Source organism: Polyodon spathula, chromosome 20 (assembly GCF_017654505.1).
Source record: "Polyodon spathula isolate WHYD16114869_AA chromosome 20, ASM1765450v1, whole genome shotgun sequence".
Taxonomy (NCBI): domain Eukaryota; kingdom Metazoa; phylum Chordata; class Actinopteri; order Acipenseriformes; family Polyodontidae; genus Polyodon; species Polyodon spathula.
The window spans coordinates 2,484,282-2,503,226 of record NC_054553.1 but is presented as its reverse complement, the minus strand read 5'-3'; the positions used below and the strand labels follow the sequence as shown (position 1 = coordinate 2,503,226).

Genomic DNA, 18,945 nt, shown 5'->3' with positions numbered 1-18,945 from the left:
GTATATACAAAACTGCAGGACGGGTGATGATAAAATTGTTTCTGTTAATGCTGACTGCAGTTGAATACTGTAGCTTCATTTCCAATAAATCAAGCCAACTGAGGTTCAATTAACAATTTTGTTTTTAGATATTAAAATTGTGTTAAACTTGCTGTGTGAATAAAATAAAAAGGCAGCTGAATATTGCACATAGGATGTATGGGTGGATTTTGCACAGATCTGCAAAAAATGTATACAATAAACTGTACAATGAGTCACAATGTATGTCTTCAGATTAATAATAAAAAAAGAATCAAGAAATCTAAATTTTAAATCTAATTCTGATTGTGCACAACTTCAGTTTAGGATTACCATATATTATGTGCACAACATTGTATTATTATTATTTACTTTACACAATAATATATATATATATAACCCATATATGCATATATATGTATATATATATATATATATATATATATATAATATATGATATATATAATATATGATATATATATATATATATATATATATATATACACACACACACACACACACACACACACACACACACACACACACACACACACACACATACATACACACACACACATATATTCTTTGCAGAAGGGGAAAGACTATTATGGAAAAGATACGATTCACATTCAAAAGAAATATATACTGGATAAGTCTTGAATGTACAGAAAACATAAAGAGTAAAATGACACTATTACAGATCTTAATTTTCATCAAAGTACAATCTGTGTATTCTGTCTTTCACACATCCCCTCATGTCTGGCACACATCATAAAGCAACTGTGAATCCGGCTCCCAGCTCAGGGGCACTTGTCTGGAAAATCACAGGTCAAAATGTCATTCTTCACAGATACTCTGAACTGGTAACAAAACCACATTACATTTCTACTCTCAAATTTGAGAATTCAACATTCACACCTTAGGGGGAAGAGAAGGAGAAAAACTCAATTGGATCATTAAGCCGGCAAACTGCACACACTAGTTGGACAATTAGAGTGATGCTGACATGTACACTCGTGGATTCAGCTGCTGGAAGATCCTCTATGAGCAGAACACTGCACAGATTAGAATGAAGGCTATCAAGGGTATATAGAGAGATACTGTTGGGTTTAAAACATTTTCCAGGACTGTTTTAACCAGTGTCAGACAATCTGATGTTTTCCATCTCCTCTGCAGTCATTGCAGTGCCCTGATTCTATACCCCGCTGGTGAGCTGGTGAATTGTTTAGTATTTCTGTCATCAAAAAATCAGGCTAATACAAATTTCTCCCTTTACTCCTCTGCAATTTCCATATTTACAAAAGACAAAAAAGACAAAAAAAAGATTTTTATTCAAATGATACAATGTAGCAATCTAATAGCAAAGAGATAGCAGAAATTATATATATGAAAGTCTTTAATGAAATGGAACAAATAAAAAATAAAACAAAAATAACACATAATACATAAACAGTATCTTCAATTTTAAAAAGTGCTGACAGTTATACACGTTTCGGATTTACCAGTTAACGACGTATAAATTTGTTGTGAAGTGAACGATTCTTGGAACCTGGTTATATATCAGTTGTGTCCCCCGTTGTCCCCCCCCCCCCCCCCCCCCCCCCCCCCACGTTCCCTATCCTTTGGTTTTAAAACATAGTTTTATTTAAAAACAGGCAGCATATCAAAACCATACTGTAAAGATTCTAAAATCCCAGCATGCTAGCTTAACAAGACAATCAACAAGAACAAAAATCATTTAAACAGAAGCAAGTCACGAAGTAAAACTATCCATTCTGGAATGCAGAAACAAATGAAAAGTGCATCAGAAGTGTTGCAAATTAAAATGTACAAAATGGCACAAGGTCTTTTTTCTACGAGCTAAAATGACTCCACTAACATTTGCAGTTCACATTAATAGTAAACATTGTATGTAGGTCCTTGAATACTGCCGGCTCGGTGACAGTTTTTAAGTCTGTTGGCAACTTTATGATTTCATTTTCTTTTCCTTTCGAACTGAGGAATCTGGGGCATCTGACTTTCTTTTCTGTGCCTGAACGACAATTAAGAAAAATGAATACATAAATACATAAATAATACTGCAAGGGTTTTGCCTAGCTAATGCTTTCTTGATTACACTCATCTAGTCCTTTAAATTGATGCCAATTGGTCAAGAATGGCAGGGCACTAGCACTTGTTATGAGACAAACTGCACAGTCAGCAGATTACAGCATTATAAAGAGTGTGCTAGCTTTTGTTACCTATAACATAAGGCTGCTAATTACAACTCATTTACAGATCACTGTAACCTGAATCTCCTGTCTCAATACAAAGGCCTACAGAAGGTAGCTGGGATAATGCATTGATTACACAGAGTATTTAAAACACAGTGAAAGTTAATTTACCGCTGCTGTTTTAGGCGCACGCTTCTTCTTCTCTGCACGCTCTTTCTCCTCGATCTCCATGTTCTCCTTCTCAATTAGAGAGATGAGAGTGTTGCAGCGTCTTTGCAGTTCCTAAAAGGAAATCGCATTTCACGTTTCATGACCGGTTAAAAACATATTCTGAATGAAAACCTCAAGCATTACTAGAAGAAAAGGTACTTTAAACATGCCCTTAACAAACATGCCAAACACCTGAGATGCAATTTCAGAGCAGCAATACTTTATCTTTAGCAGTGCCAAAAACACACCAAGTAAAATCTACGACAATAGTTTCAACACGTCACCTGTTAATTTTACAAAACTAGAATAAGGAGCAAATTAAAGAATGGGCGAAAAGCTTTGAAAATAAGACCGTGTTTCTAAATACTAAGAAAAAAAAAGCTCACAGTTCATACAGCCTGTGTGGTATTGAAACTGTCCACCAGATGGCTTCACAGGGGCAATAAACATTGACTGGGGCAGCGCATCTGTAAAAGGTTTATCAGCCAGCGAGACCTCTTCCTGTCCGATAAGGAAGCACACTAAAGCAGATATAACCAGTGAATCTCAGAGGGGCATCAGGAATTATGAGCAAAATACGAGATTCCTTTTCAGGGTGTTCGGCATTTTATTGCAGAAATCACATGTTTGTGAGTCAAATCTATCAAGGACCTGTCTAGCCATTATTCCTGTCTGCTTTATATGCATTACATTCAGTTATCTGTAAAATAACTTGATCTATAAAAAACAAGTAGCAAAGTTTTTTTTTTTTTTTTTCTTACAACAAAAATGTTTAAATGAATGCTCATATAGTATATGATTGCTGAGCTTTTGGGATTACAGCAATGAAGGATGGTGTCTTTTATTATTCTGTGGCCGTCAAGTTTGTTTGCTGTAATGTAAATTCAGAAAAAAAGAAATATTAAATAAGTAATCTGTTGCTGTTGAGTGATCCAAGCTTATGTAGATGTAACGTAACAATTTAAAGGTAAACGCTGAATAACAATTGATCAATCACAGTGCTTCTTACCGATTAACTCTTTGGCTGATTTAAAAAAATAAATAAATAACTCAAATGTGATTAACCCATTAAATACCTTTTTTTTTCTTTGAAAGCATCAGAACACAAGCTGTGTGTATGTAATCTGACATATCTAAATCAGTACTTCTTAACAAAACAAAATTTCAGGCCGGCTATGAAGCTCGGCACTTAGAACATCGAAGTTTACTCTACTGGGGGAAGGAAAACACCAAGAAATGGATCATTTTTAGGCTTCAGTTTCTTATTTTATATTGAGGTGTCAATAAAGCATCTGAAGGGCTATATTTACAGAATTAACAGGTACATTTAGATGTAACCTTTGCGGGTCATGAAATTAGAGTAAGCTATTACAACAATACAGCTAAAATAACAGGCAGGTGTCAGTTAAAAATGCTCCAAAAAAATGACAAAGCAGGCTGTCTTCAAATGAGGACAATGGCATTTAATGGGTTAAAATGGGCATCAACGTTTCTTAACAGAACATGTCCATTACATTTCAGTTTTGACCGGACTGGAATGATTTTTGTTGATGTGTATTTGATTTCTTTTTTTCTTACCATTGCTGTCCTGGACTTGATAAACCAGTCAAATCTAAACTGCGGTGCATTTCGAACACACTGCCGGAGTTCCTCGTAGACGTTTTCTTTATCAAAGCCCATCTTATGCAGCATGCAGATCAGAAACCGGTCCTCTTCCTCGGTATAGTTTTTCCCTTTGTTGGTTCCATACTGTATTCTCAGCTGGTGAAATGGAGCCTTGTACCTTGCAATCTGAAACAAGCAACACGTGACCATTCCCACTCAGGAGGGATGAAAGCATTAGTCTTGCATCGAGATGTGCCACTGTGTTAATAGAGTAATGTGATCAGCCTGCATAATAATGCAGCAATACCATTAGCGACCTTACCAAGCAATTATCACCAAGCTGCCTGTGTTGCTTTGATGTATTTGCATAGGGGGTGTGCTGGAAATGGCTGACCAAAAAAAAGTTGCCTAATTTTTTAATGGCTTTAAATCTTTAAATTTAAGACAGACATCGTATACAAAATACAAATCATAGAAACATATAGCACCCCTTTAAAAGTTTGCTATAGTAAACAGTGGCAAAAGCACAGTAGCAAACCACAGCAAAACGATAGTGACAGCACAATTTCTGGGGACAACAGCATGTTAAAACTATTATTAACCAAGGAAAAGCAGAATTAATTCACAGGATTCAAATACACCGCGGTAAAGTTTCATAAGCATGACCATCCCTCACCTTTGCATCCAGCGCTTTCTTGATGCTGATCCTCCTCTGAATCCGGGCTTCCCCTCGCTCAATCTGTGCCATTATTTTCTCAATGTCCTGAAGCTCATTGCAACGTTCCCAGAAAACAGCTGTCCAGAAAGGTAAATGCATTAACCACTGTTTTGCACATTTTTAAGTGTTGGTTTCTTAGAACACTTTTCTATTTGCTGGTGACCTGAATACAAAAAAATTCAGAAACAAAACCAGCACTTTTATAATGTAACGCATAAAAAACGTTTGCTGAAGGATACTACAGTAAAACACAGTGTAGGGAAACTTTGTGGAAATGGGTGGTAAGGATGGGAAGGACAATATTGCAAGTTATGATAAATACACAGTTTAAATTATACAAAACAAGAACAAACCCGAATATTCAATGACTTCCTCAGGTGTTTTCCCCTCCACCTCACGAGCAATGTTATCAATATCATCGCGGCCGTATTTCTCGTTTGCTTTTATAAACTGATTGAAGTCTCGCTTGTTCCAACTTGTGAAACCCTGTGAAGAAGCAGCAGACGGTGTACAAGTGTGACGTACAGCACACAGTAAAATCACAGCAGCCTCTCACCGTTTTAATTGAGACTTATTAACTGTAAACAAATGTGGCAAATTAAAAAAAAAACTGCTTTAAAACTGTTTTACTGTCAAAGTTTCAATGTCTCATCCATCTGAATAAAAAAAAAAAACTGTTAAGCTGCCAAGAATCACGTATCTTTATAAAGCCGCTGGGGAGTTTCGTACTTGGGTAAGTAGCTTTTCCTTCTCCTCTGTCTCCTCTGGTGTTAAAGGTTCAGCCTCATCAATCTTTCTCTGTTCCTCTTTCTGGACTTGAGTGGCGTTGGGAAGGTCAGAGTTCCTGGGAACCTTGATCCAACGGGAAAGCAGAGTTTACAGCGTGTTGGATACAGTAGCTCGATCAGTGCACACTGGGTCTGTTCCATCATTTACCATCCACCACTTGCAAATGTATGACATACTAAGCTGATCGCGCACCACGTGCGAGAGGAATGCTTTAAACAACTATACTGTCCAATGAAAGCCAAGAGTCTCTCTGCAGTAAATAGCATTAGTTGCTGTTATTTTTAACCCACTAAAAACAGATTTAATAGAAATGATATAGATTCTAAAATAAACGCATTATGCTACTATAATCGCTGTCTATTATTTCTCCTGCAGGTAACAGAACAGATACCTAGTTTTACAAACGTATGGGTACAGTAGTGACACCTTTATCCTAAACAGAGTACACAAACTTTCCCGTTTTGTAATTCTAACAAACAGAGATATTCACCTTATATCCTATAGTCTTCCTGTAGTAAAGTATTTCTTTCTCTAGCAACTCAAAGAGGCGTGGTGGAAAAAACTGGAAATCTTGAATGTTTGGCTGCTTCGGGGGCCGGGGGGCCTACAAAAAACAAGAAAGAAAATCCAAATGAGCCATTTTAAATTTATCCACAGTCTCTGTTTTTTTAAAACTGTACTGAAAAGCTTTACCTTAGGGGCCCTGGGTTCACTGACTCTGAGCGCCTCTCTGAAATATGCATCCACTGCATAATTAGCCTTGCGTTCTCTTTTCGGTGGTTCAATCCACTCCATCAAACTAAGCTGAAAACAAAAAATACACCGATGTGGATTCTGACTTCTGCATTAACGATCGGCTTGCTCGATACTTGATTCCAAGGTTAACTGTAAGGAAGGACCAAGCCAGGTATATACGCTAGAATATAAATAAAGAACATACTGTAGCTAATCTTTGTTAAATCCAGACTTCATCATACCTGAGCAACGAACACATAGGAACGGTCCTCCCAGGAACAGAAAGTGGAACACTTATTGGTGCTGTAGGTGCGGGCAGTTCAGTTCCTTTTTTGATATAGACTATCACACAGAAAACTTGCAACCGCCACACCTTTTATATGTGATGGTATTTGCTTTGAGACATCCATTGTGGCGAGTATATATTGTCCAACTTTCCTTTCAAAATAGTAAACATCAAAACATGAAGGCACTGCAGTGTGATTGAAAGTGTATGCGTATGGTTACCTTTTGTTTTTCCCTATAGTCCTCCCCCTCAAAGTTGTACAGACTAGTTTCTGTATCGACAGTGAAGTTTCTCAGAGAACTCTCCCCCAGCTTTTCCAAACGCTCATTCATTTCCGCAGTCTAAGGAGGCAAATAAAATACAATCTATGAATTAGAAATATTCAAATGCATGCTATTTTTTGTTTCACCATCAAAGAATGTGGTTCTAGCGTTGGGTTTATAAGGCGCTGGATAATGAATTCTATTACTACGGAGGGTGTCAAAGGTGAAAACTAAAGGGTCTTTGTTAATTACCTTCTTTGCACCCCTTTCAAGGATTGAATTGATGTCTTCATCTGTCAACTCGCTGTCCTTGGAGGTAAAGACATGAGTGGCACCGTGCCGGATCATCTGAAGCATTTCATCCTTTGCAAGTTTATTAGACTGCTGATCAATTAACCTCCCTAAAGGGAAAAAAAAAAAAACAAGACGAGCATGACATTTCTAATCTGCACGTTGATTATCTTTAATACATTTTGAAGATGCTTTCTTTACAAGTGGCAGGAAAGTGCAGAAGAGTTTTCAGCTAATGTTCTTGGTTTTGTTTACAGTACTTACTGCAGCCGCTTAGACAGTAATAATAGATACACTTCAAACATAAATGAGATAAAATATCAAGAGCTAACAACTGCAGGCTGACCAATTCCAAGCCGCATGGGAGCGAGAAGAGGAGAACGGTTAAATCTAATTGAGTTTGAAGTTTTTGTTTTTTTTTAATGACCTATACAATCTGTAACAGAAATATTCTTTGTGGCTCCAGGCTTTGCCCAATTGTATGAGTAATTCTGCAGTGTTATAAGATACCTTGCTGAATTACAATGGAGTCCAGTCTCAGCTTCATCTCTGCACGCTCTACAATCCTCTCCTCCACTGTGTTGTCAGTGATGAGGCGGAACACTCGCACTGCCTTCTTCTGACCTATACGATGAGCACGGTCCTGAGGAACGTTTGCTCATAATGATTAACAAAAGATACAGTTTCAGAGTACAGAGCTGAATTATTTGCATGTAAAGCATGTCACAAGTTGAGTAAAGCGCTATGATGCAGCCCGTTTTGCAAAATGAAATGTACTGCTTTGGGTCAAAACTTTTTGAATGAAAATGACTGGTACATAAAAATACTTTAAAGCTGCCCCCCCAACCCCACCAAAGTAACAGGAGTTTACAAACCATTGCTTGCAGATCTACTTGTGGATTCCAATCAGAGTCGTACAAAATCACAACATCTGCAGATGCCAGGTTAATCCCAAGGCCTCCTGCTCTGGTGCTCAGCATAAAAATGAATTTTGAGCTGTTCGGAGCATTGAAGGTTTCTATTGCTTCCTGGGAAAGGACACATTACTTAACATTAGGTACATTTTGATTTGTTTCTGGCTTGCTTTAAATTACACCCTACATTGCCAAATCTTGCTTTAATTAATTTTATTTTATTTTACTCTAACATGCCCCAAGTTGGTATATATAAATGCTTTAATCCTTCTCCTTATTTCAAAAGAATAATCCAAACCGTGCTGCATAATGTTTTGAGTAACTGGCAAGAATATAATATGCATTCATGTATGAGGAGTAAGCAGCAAGCACAACACCTCTCTTTCTTCATGGTGCGTCTGTCCATCAAGGCGACAGTACTCATGCCCTCGCCACATGCAGTAATCTTCCAGAATGTCTAGTACCCGGGTCATCTGACTGAAGATCAGAACTCTGGAACCTTATCACAGAAATCAACAAGGAACTTTCTTATCATGCAAATACTTTCAAAAATAAAAATAAACAATCTTCTAGTCTACATATGGAAGACGCAAATGCATGATCATCTGATATGAGGACGCTATTTGTTCCCCCACTTAATGCACTGGGCATTTTAAAAAAAGGTTTTCAATTAAATTATATTTATTAGTGCCCAAAACTACTTTTTAATTTTCAAAATTTCATGCATGAAATGAATTTCATTCTGCTTTACTGAAAATAACTGACAGCAATAATAACCAAAGTCCCTTTTACTGTGCATAGGGATTCAAACCATGCTTGAAATACTCCTCCTTCCCTCCAAGGGGAAGTGCTTACAGTTTACTGCACTTTGAAAATACAGATCAAATTCAAAGAGTATTTCCAAAACGAACCTGCTTAAATCAAGACCGTGTTAAAGTGTCCAATAAATCTCCCTTGGGTTCTAATGAAAGATAAACCCATTAAAACGCCTACCTTGCTCTTTCATTTTGGGGAGCAGTTTGTCCAGCACCACCATTTTGCCTCCGTTGGTGACGAGATGGGTGTCGGTGGTGTAAGGAGGCCCAGGCTCGGCCCCATCAAACAGGTACGGGTGGTTGCAGCACTTCCGTAGCTGCATCAGGATATTCAACAGCCGCATTTTATCCATCTTCCCAGCGGAATTCAGAATATCGATGTCCTTCATCAGTATCTTAGTGTACCTTCACAAGCAAAGAGATTAAAAGGTGAAGCATTTGTTAACCCGTTCTGTGCGTTTCTGAAGACAGCGGCTATCCGACCTCACCATTCTCTCTGCATTTTGCTGAGGCCAAGGTAAATTTTCACTTCTTTTTTCGGTGGCAAACTCTTCTCCACTTCAGCTTTGATACGACGCAGCAAGAAAGGTCTTAGAACCTAAAGGACAACACTAGAGGTAAGAACTCAAAGGAAAGAGGACACACTTCTCATATGAAAAAGTGCCACTGGCCAGTTTTTTTTTTTTTTTTTGTCGTTGCTGGAAAGTTAATTGGGTAGAACTGACACTTAGGGTTCTAAACAGCTGCAACATAAATATCTAAACACTGCCAACAAAAAACTCCTAAACCTGCTCTATAGCGGATGTCTTCCCATGATATCAATACTAATTAAGAAGGGCTATAAATATTCCTTAAGGGGAAAACGCCATTAGGATTATTATAGATTAAAATTATATACGTTAAAAAAAAAAAAAACAACGTCAACAGCCACGACTGCTAAAATCATTAAAGGGTACCTCAATGTCTAAACTGAGCTCAATACTTATTTGTTAAATAAATTACATTCAGCCCTGAACCTCTCCAGTACGGAGGCACTAAGTTCCTATGGGCTGATGACACTATGCAGGGAGTATTAAGAGTGGTGGAAGCACAGTGTTGATCTACAGATCTTCTTGTTCAATACAGGAAAGAAAAGTGATGTAAAAACAGGTGGAGCACTTACAGCATGCAGACGTTCGACAAGCTTCTGATCCCCAAGGCAGTTGTTGGTGTCGAACCACGAGTCAAAATCCTGAAAGAAAACAAACACACAATATAATTTCATGACAATTCCACGCTAACGAAGTCACAAGGTAAAGACAAAATGGAAAATAATTTGACACGTGACACCCTTCACAGGGTACACCAGCACAGCAAGTAAACCAATACAGTTTCTACTTGAACGTCATGTGTATTTTAACTGGAAGAGGCATCTGATGGCCAGGTCTGTGGGGAAGTGTGCATTCCCCTTTGTTAGCAGTGGGCAGATTCCCAAAGTGATATGAAAATCATGAAGGAGACGAAGATCAACTGGCAAAGAGCAGTATACAGAGACCAAGACAAAAATCACCAACCCCAAACCATAAATTCAGAATAACTGATATCATAGAAGTAAACCACACCTTACCAGAGGAATCAGAAAATAAATAAGTATTGTTTGCTATCCCAGAAAAGTTTATTCTTCATCATCTGAGTTCTGGATATACTGGGTGTATCTATATACATAAATTGTTTCTACTTTTTTGTTCTAATGCAACAATGATGACAAACAAAGTGTCATGACTCTGAGTCAGGAGACAGAAGTAAAGTAAACGCACATTAGCGGAGTTGAAGACGTCGGGTAAGAGGAAGTTGAGCAGGGACCACAACTCGTGAAGGTTGTTCTGTAACGGCGTCCCGGTGAGCAGCAGCCTGTTAGTCGTCTTAAACTCACGAACTATTTCAGACAGCTATGAAAAAAAATACATCAATGCAATTAAAAAGAGAAGAAAAGCTATGGCCAAAAGTTTGAAAATGATATCGCAAAAGTCTACCGGAAGCCATAATTGTAGCACAGTATTTCATTTTTCAGTTTTTTGTAGCGTATGTAAAACTACAAAGCGGTATGCAATGCAAGCAGGTTTCGTTCGACTTTATGAAGCAAAATTTGTTAATTCTGCAAGGTGATGCAAAACTTTTAGCCATGGCTAATGCCAAACGATGAAATAAAATAGAGCACTCTTTTCTGTTCTCTTTTCCTACCTTCGACTTCTCGTTTTTTATTCTGTGCGCTTCGTCTATGACCAGGTATCTCCAGTTAAACTTCTTGAAGACAGACTTTTCTCTGATGACCATCTCATACGACGTGACACAGACGTCCCACTCCCCTGGCACCATGACGTCACGGATGAAGGCAGCCTGACTCGTGATTTAAGCGTTAGTTGGGGGGAGGTCACATTGTTATTATTTTATGGCTGCTGTTCATCAACAGCACTATGCTCAAGTGACACGTCACATACTAAAAAGTGTTTTGCTTTTTAGTTTTTGTGCTCAACATAGTGAATACAAGTGTGTGTGTAATTAAAATATCACTATGAAGCATAATAACATTTTTTTTTTAATAACAGTAGAATGCAAAATTATTCTTTTCCCATGAATTCCATGGCCAAAATCTCGGAAAAGTCTAAATCTAACAGTAGGAGAAAGAAATGTCGGGAAACTCAAGTACAGAGGGTCGACTGTTGCATTGTTATCTCTCCACCCACTCACTCTCGCATCCTTGTCTCCGATGAGGCAGACGGCTCGCAGGGTGGGCACCCAGCGTTTGAACTCGCTCATCCAGTTGTGGAGAGTGGATTTCGGGACCAGGACCATGTGGGGTCCAGGAATGTTTCTGTAGTGCTTGAGATAGCCGAGTAATGCAATGGTCTGCAGAGTCTTCCCCAGACCCTGCGTCGCAAAAAAAAAAAACATGCAGAATAAACATGAATAAGAGAGATCTCTATATCTCCGATATCTTGCACAATCTCGTATGTCACTACAAGGGCACATGCAGTATTTAAAATGGTAACATGCCTGTCTATTCATTTACAATGTGAAGAGTGAAACTGTGAAACTGCAATGCACTGCAGTTGAAACGTTTTCTTTTTTTTTTTTTTTAACGTAGTATATACAGTGGTTCCCATAGTCATAGAGTAGTAATACTCTCTTTTTTTTTTTATAATAAATTAAGCACATTAAAATAGACATTATGATTGTGTGTACCATTTCATCAGCCAGAATTCCATTAATGCCATTTTCATAGAGTGAAATCATCCAGTTTAGTCCTCTAATTTGATAGTCTCTCAACGTTCCATTTTTTACATCTATAACAAATAAAATACAAAATTAGACTGTAATAGAGTGCATTCCATTTTGCTTTTTAGTGTTTGCAAACTAACGTAAATGACTACTTTAAAGAATGGCTTGTTAATTAAGCAAGCACACAAATGATCTACTCCAACCAACAGAAGCAATTAACACAGCGAAATGACATTCAAGACAGTCATTAAAAGAACAATTAATTAAAAGTTAGGCTGCTGCTTAAATAGTAGTTTGGCTTCGCTGGTACTGTAGTACTTTCACATTAATATCGTTTAGAAGCACCGATCAGTGATAAAACTGTTTTTGTCAGCCAAGACAACTGAATGAGACGTATCTTCAGATTGCTTACAGGAAGGGGATTCTTCAAATCTCACGCAGACGTTGGCTGTCTTTCTGCTCTCGGACAGCAGCTCCTCATCCTCCTCTTGTTCTGTACGCCGGTGTCGATAACTGCAAACGTTTACTGTTTTACATTTATGTGCAAAACTTAGGAACTTCCATCACCTTCTTTACAGTGTAAGGGTATGAGGGAACAACATGCAAACTTTAACAAAAACGAAAGCTTTAATAACAGCAATAATATACCAAGCCATGACATTTTACCTATCATGTCAGTCCATGACTTTTGAAAAAGTTAAACATACCAGTATAACATACCTTAAACACAGGGCACTACTGAACTGACAAGGCTGGTCATCCCCTTGCAAGACTATTTCTTGACCCTTCGCAATAACAAGAGCTGACTTACTCTCCAACGGAGAGCAGATTTTGTTTCTCGTCCTTCTTAACGCGCGGCCGTCCCAGCTTGACTTTCAGGGGAGATGTGGGGCTCTTCTGTGCTGCTGGCTGAATAAAGTGGGCAAAGAGCTCTGTCTGCTTTAACAGGAATTCAAACCTGTTGGTTCGATCTGCTTTCTGTAGAAAAATAAATACAAAAACTCAATGGTCTCTGAATGTACAGTATTGCAGAGAGCTATTAAGTGTTATTATAAGACTTGGGGAAATGTTTTATTGACTTAAAACTGAAAAACTCACTAGTTAATTGTACTTTAAGGAGGCTTTGATTGACAGTATAGTATTACTGCCTGCACTAGTTTGATGCTTTAACTGACAATACTGTGGGAACTTAAAGTAACCATTGGGGAGCATAGATTGCACACAAGCCACATTTTTTGAAAAACCTGGGTAAATCTAGGAAAGGAAATACTTGGGAGCAGTGAAATCATGCTGTACGCGATACTCTGTGATACAACAAGACGTATAATAAAGTACAGCACATTCTTAGTACAGTGCAAGCAGCGTGCAACTGCAAAAAACTGCTGTGCACATTTACCACAGTAAGCTTTTCTAAAGGGACAGGAGGACACCGGGAGAATCTCTTACCCTCTTCTCCTCATACTCCGGGTCAGCTTCTGTTTCTACCTTGCTGGTGGCTTTGGGAGGAGCACTGAGCTGGAAAGGAGGATCCTCTTTCTAAAATAAAGCAGTGAATTCATAAAACGCTCATTTAAAACTTGAGTTTCTGTGCGCATCCCGGTTTAAAGCAAAATATTTTACATCCAAAAAAGAGCCACTGGTTAAGAAAATAGTATCTTTCAATGTGTGTCTCAAATCTATGATTAGAAATCAAAAGCAGCATTTGAGGAGCTGCCTTTAGTTTGTTATTAGAATCATGGTGGGGGGGGACGGGGGTCCACTTAACTGTAACAGGTCAAATGAGACTCAGCAGTTGCTTGCATGCAAACGTTACTGGAAGGTAAAAGAAAATGATCCCATGAACTGTGCTTTATCTCCTGGTAGCCTTTGGAAGTCTCTTTCCAGTGCACTGTTATCACCTTGAGTCACGTGTGCATATTGCGCAAGAACAAGTGAGTCAACTCGGTCCATTACAACCAGTGTAGTTAAGAAAAACGCGCGTCTCTAACAGTGGTCTGAAATGAACAAGATTAAACAAACTCATGCAATTTGCGAAAAGATTTTATATTATTATTATTATTATTATTATTTATTATTAACAACAACAACATAATAATAATTGTTGTTGTTGCTAATAATAATAATAATAATATAATATCACTAATATAATATAATAATAATATAATAACACACTGACATGTACATGTTTTTCAAACCTTTTTAAGTTTGGAATGACATTGCAAATATTGTACAACTTTTAATCGAATTGAAAAAAAGCAACCTGTTTTGTAAAATGTATATATATATATATATATATATATATATATATATATATATATATATATATATATATATATATATATATATATATATATATAAATAAGCGAAATTGAAGACTACATGCTAACAACAAGCATAGCTCTCTTTACATGGCAGTACCATCTCTTAGTATCTGGCAAGATTCTTTGTACTGCACATGGACAGAAACCCTGGCATACTAGAATTTCACAAAGCCCACTACTTTCTACAAAGCTATAATCTCTCTTGCAATGCTTTCAAACCATGGTAGTTTAATAAAACACAGAGTGCAACTGTTTATCATATAGACTATTTAACGACAACTGCTGTATGCTGCAGATGTTATTCTGTACGCCCCCTTCCCGCCATATTCCCCAGTTGTAACGAACCAAAAAATATCAAACTTCTGTACCGTCGATTTAGTTTGCGCAAGAAAGCCTCTTGCAAATGCATTGCAAATCCCTAGCTCACCTCGTCCTTGTCTCCTTCGGGATCCCTAGACGTGGACGGGACCTCTTCATCTGACATTGCTGCTACACTTATAATTATATTTGTGTGTTATTTTTTTTGCTAAACAGTCATGTTTTACTGTTAGTTAAAAATAAAAAACTACGTCACTCTTTGGCTGTACCAGATCATGGTTCACGCCCCCTTGCATTACAGACAGGGCACCAGGATCTCGCAAGGAGATGGCGCCATAACACCGCGAGAAAGCGAGATCTTTTTTTAATCTGCTTTCTGACTCCGACTAGAAAATTCTATCAGCAACCCGTCCGCCAAAAAACACGACGTTCAAGCCCCCAACACGACACAGACACATCGGGTCCCTTCCTACGTCACACATTGGTGTTGTCGACATGAAAGTCGTGATGAACATAATGGACTGACGATCTTTAAGTAATTCGCTGATATCCCAATAGGTCGTTATTGACCTTAATAGTTCGCGCGCATTTGCTGCTGAATATATATATATATATATATATATATATATATATATATATAGATATATATATATATATATATATATTCTACAACGTCCAGAATCTTATGTGATTTATGTGCTATTGCTATACACGATAATAATAATATAATTATCTTATTATAATAATTATAATTATTGTACAGCTGTGGCCAAACGTTTTTGCATCTCGTACGTAGAGCATAAATTTCAGAATTGAGTCATAAATGAACAAAGAACATAATTTATAATTTAGATATTTTATTTAACATCGTGTAATCAAAGAAACTACAAAATGATATCGCATCATATATATATCTATATATATATATATATATATATAATATATATATATATATATATATATATATAGATATAGCATAGCCACTTATTACTAAGTAACAACACATATATATATATATATATATATATATATATATATATATATATATATATATATATATATATATATATATATATATATTTTTTAACATATTAACATTCCTAAATTGCATCACAAGTAATGTATACATGTATTTGTATGTTGCATAATAAATGTGTTGTTTTAATTCCAGTTGGCAGTGAATTGCAAATGTGCAACACGACACTAGATGTCAGAATAACATTAGAAATAGCTGCGTTTTCCACCGTTGCAGGAAGCGAAATAAGCAAACGCAAGTAAAAAGAATACAGCAGTTGTTAAAGAAAGCAGTCACTAGAAGTCGTCGTGTTAAAAATAATTAGTGCTCCTGCATTACTGGCTTCTGCGCACACAGTACCTGCTCGTTAGCACTGTTTAAACTCGAATGACAATCACACAGATTGCGTCACAAACTGAAGTGGTTGTTCGTTTTTGCTGTTGTTTTTGTTTTGTTTTGTTTTTTAGTTTGAGTAAAAGTGAAGTTTATGTAAGTATCCACTAGGTGGGGATGATTCTCATAGCAGCACAGAGTTTCAGTTCAACTGTAAGCCTATTATACTCACTGCGTGCTTCATTTTCCTGTCTGTGTGTCTATATTATAATGCACGGATGGTTTTTGGCAGGGCAACTTCATGAACCCCATAGAGTTCAAACAAACTGTTTCATCATTTTCAAATTTAAATTAGAAAGAAATGATGACTGGAGGGATATACAGTATTTCAAATTTGCAGATAGGTGCACTTGCGCAACATTTCTGAAGAGGTGCATATCAATTGGTAAGTGCATTCTTGTCTGGATATGCCATTATCCTAATGAAAACTTCCACATTGCTCTTAGCCTGCTGTATCCTGATCAGACCAGAAGTGCAGATAACAATGTTAATCCTATATTTTATGCAAAACAAATTAGGGATAGAGGCTGCAATCTTTAGTACATTATTTCAATCAGTGTTGTTGCAATGTTTTTCTTAATCTTTGCTCGTAAGCCCCCACTGCATCATTTCTACCTTCTCAGCAGTAAGGCTCAGCAAAGATGCACTGTAGAAGTTAGGCACAGAACCACCTCAGCCCCTTATATAAGCAACCTTTTAATGCTTCACAACTCTATTGAGTCGGTGTAGTATGACCTGGATTTGAACGCGAGCCCTTGGGGTTAAACAGCACTGGATAAAGGAAGAATATCTACGTCAGCACTCTGCGTCTTGAGTCTGTGCAAAGCTAAGAACATTCGACTTCAATTACAGACTGCTCAAGACTTTGCCATCTTGTCTCAGTCTTTATTCATTGTCCAAGAATCTTTAAAAAATATTTAATTTAAAGTTAAATGCGCTTCATATCAAACTGAAAATAGACATAACCCTGGGCCAGATTCTCAAAGCTATTAACTCCAAAACATCATTAGCATGATATTTTATACAAAGTAATAACACCCGAAAAAGTCACCAAACCAGAAATAAACGACTTGGACATCCGATGCCAGGGCTTGTGAGGGCTCTTGAGTGGTCTCTTATTTGTTCTGGAGTTGCAAAAGGTGTTTTTTTTTTTTCCCCCATCAGACAAAAATAATGCTAATGACGGTATGGAGTAAATAGCTTTGAGAATCTACTCCCCTATGATGCTTTGGTTCAGTAAAATGCCATTGCTGTCCTTTTATATTACCAGGGGTTAACATGAAGAAGCCCAAGCTATCAGCTATATGATAGTTCAACAAAATAAAAACAGTCAACCCATGTTGCACAGTGATCCTGATACTTAAGGTGACAATGTGGTCCAGTGGTTAAAGTCCAGGGCTTGCAACCTGAAGGTCACCAGATCAAATCCCACCACTGCCACTGACTGACTCAATGTGTGTGACACCAAGCAAGTCACTTCACCTCCTTGTGCTCCATCCTGCAGATGAGATGTTAAATCAATGTCCTATTGTAAGTGACTCTGCATATAATGCACAGTTGACATCCTATCTCTGTAAAGTGCTTTGTGATGGTGGTCCACTATGAAATGCACTATATATAAAAAAAGATATTATATTATACTGTAACATGCTGGACTAGTACCTATATGCTACCCTGTTATCGCTGTAGGTTACCAGTTTGGGTTTATTTAATTTAGATACCATTGCTAATGTCAAAATAACAAAATGTTACCAATGGGCATTGTAGCATTATTGCCTTTGGAAATTGGAAAGGGTACTTACTGTCCATGCAGACAGAGAGCAGTACTGTCAGATCATTTTCCATATATTTGGAGATGGAAATGCTTCTTGAACAACAGGTTTAACATGAGTAAGTGGGTGGATTCTTAATATGACAAGCCTCAGTGAGTCATACAAGGAAGCCAATTTAAAGGTTTGACATTTTATGTTGGAATACTATAAAAATGTGCTTTCAGATGTGGTTCTTCAGAAGCTTACATTATGGATGGGGTGTCAGGGTGTCATTAATTAACACCTGAACTTGTTCTTCCCTCTGTGAAGTCCATAGCATGAGGCACGCACAAAGAGGTAATACTCTAGTGTACTAATGTAATACACTAGTGTGTATTTGTTATCATCTCTATTACACTTCTCTCATTATGAGGTGTGTAGTATCACCGTTCATTATTGCTTTCTCATTATCCATCATTGTAAATGATTAAAAATAAATCGCTGTACCGTAGATACCTCTCCAAGCTCTCCAATTATAAAACAGTCTTTGTGGGTCTTTATATAATATTGTTATATTGAAGTCAGATCTTTATGTGGATCTTAACAAGATTTAGATTTAGTTTTTTTTTTTTTCTTTTCTTTTCTTTCTGAATGCATTCATTGTATTGTTATAGAGCATCTTGAATTATTAGTATTATTATTAGTTAGGAAACATTCTGCGCATACAAGACCTACTGCATCCCTAACCAGAGACTTTTTTGCATAAATAAAGACCAGCTGGGAGGCAGTGTTGGATTTGAAGTAGTTCTACTGGTGGTGGTGGGACCTCCCTCAGTGGTTCTTCCTTTGATGCAGTTTTAACCAGAAACTTGTCACTGTAAACACAGCAGCCTGATCACTGCTGCAGCCTTTATTATTATTATCATTGTTGTTTTTAAAAGCAGCCATCACGTGGTCACAATGTCTTGTCTGCATGCTTGTATTTATAAAGCACCATGTGCCTCAGTACTAGTGCATTGTGTTTAAATTAGT

At 37.3% G+C, this 18,945-nt stretch overlaps 1 protein-coding gene across 1 annotated transcript; it reads right to left on the bottom strand.

The window, feature by feature from the left end:
• Window positions 1–1,618: 1,618 nt before the first annotated feature.
• On the bottom strand, window positions 1,619–15,034 carry LOC121295684 (probable global transcription activator SNF2L1). The gene is made up of 24 exons (XM_041220647.1): window positions 14,864–15,034; window positions 13,562–13,651; window positions 12,927–13,093; window positions 12,528–12,628; window positions 12,080–12,180; window positions 11,585–11,764; window positions 11,078–11,233; window positions 10,654–10,785; window positions 10,020–10,088; window positions 9,346–9,455; window positions 9,036–9,262; window positions 8,420–8,541; window positions 8,004–8,156; window positions 7,639–7,771; window positions 7,090–7,238; window positions 6,796–6,915; window positions 6,247–6,357; window positions 6,044–6,157; window positions 5,494–5,616; window positions 5,118–5,250; window positions 4,723–4,841; window positions 4,020–4,232; window positions 2,403–2,513; window positions 1,619–2,050 (listed from the first exon to the last, which is right to left on the bottom strand). Exons 1-24 carry the CDS (start codon window positions 14,918–14,920, stop codon window positions 1,985–1,987), a joined length of 3,057 nt encoding a protein of 1,018 aa, XP_041076581.1. The 5' UTR covers window positions 14,921–15,034; the 3' UTR covers window positions 1,619–1,984.
• Window positions 15,035–18,945: the final 3,911 nt, after the last annotated feature.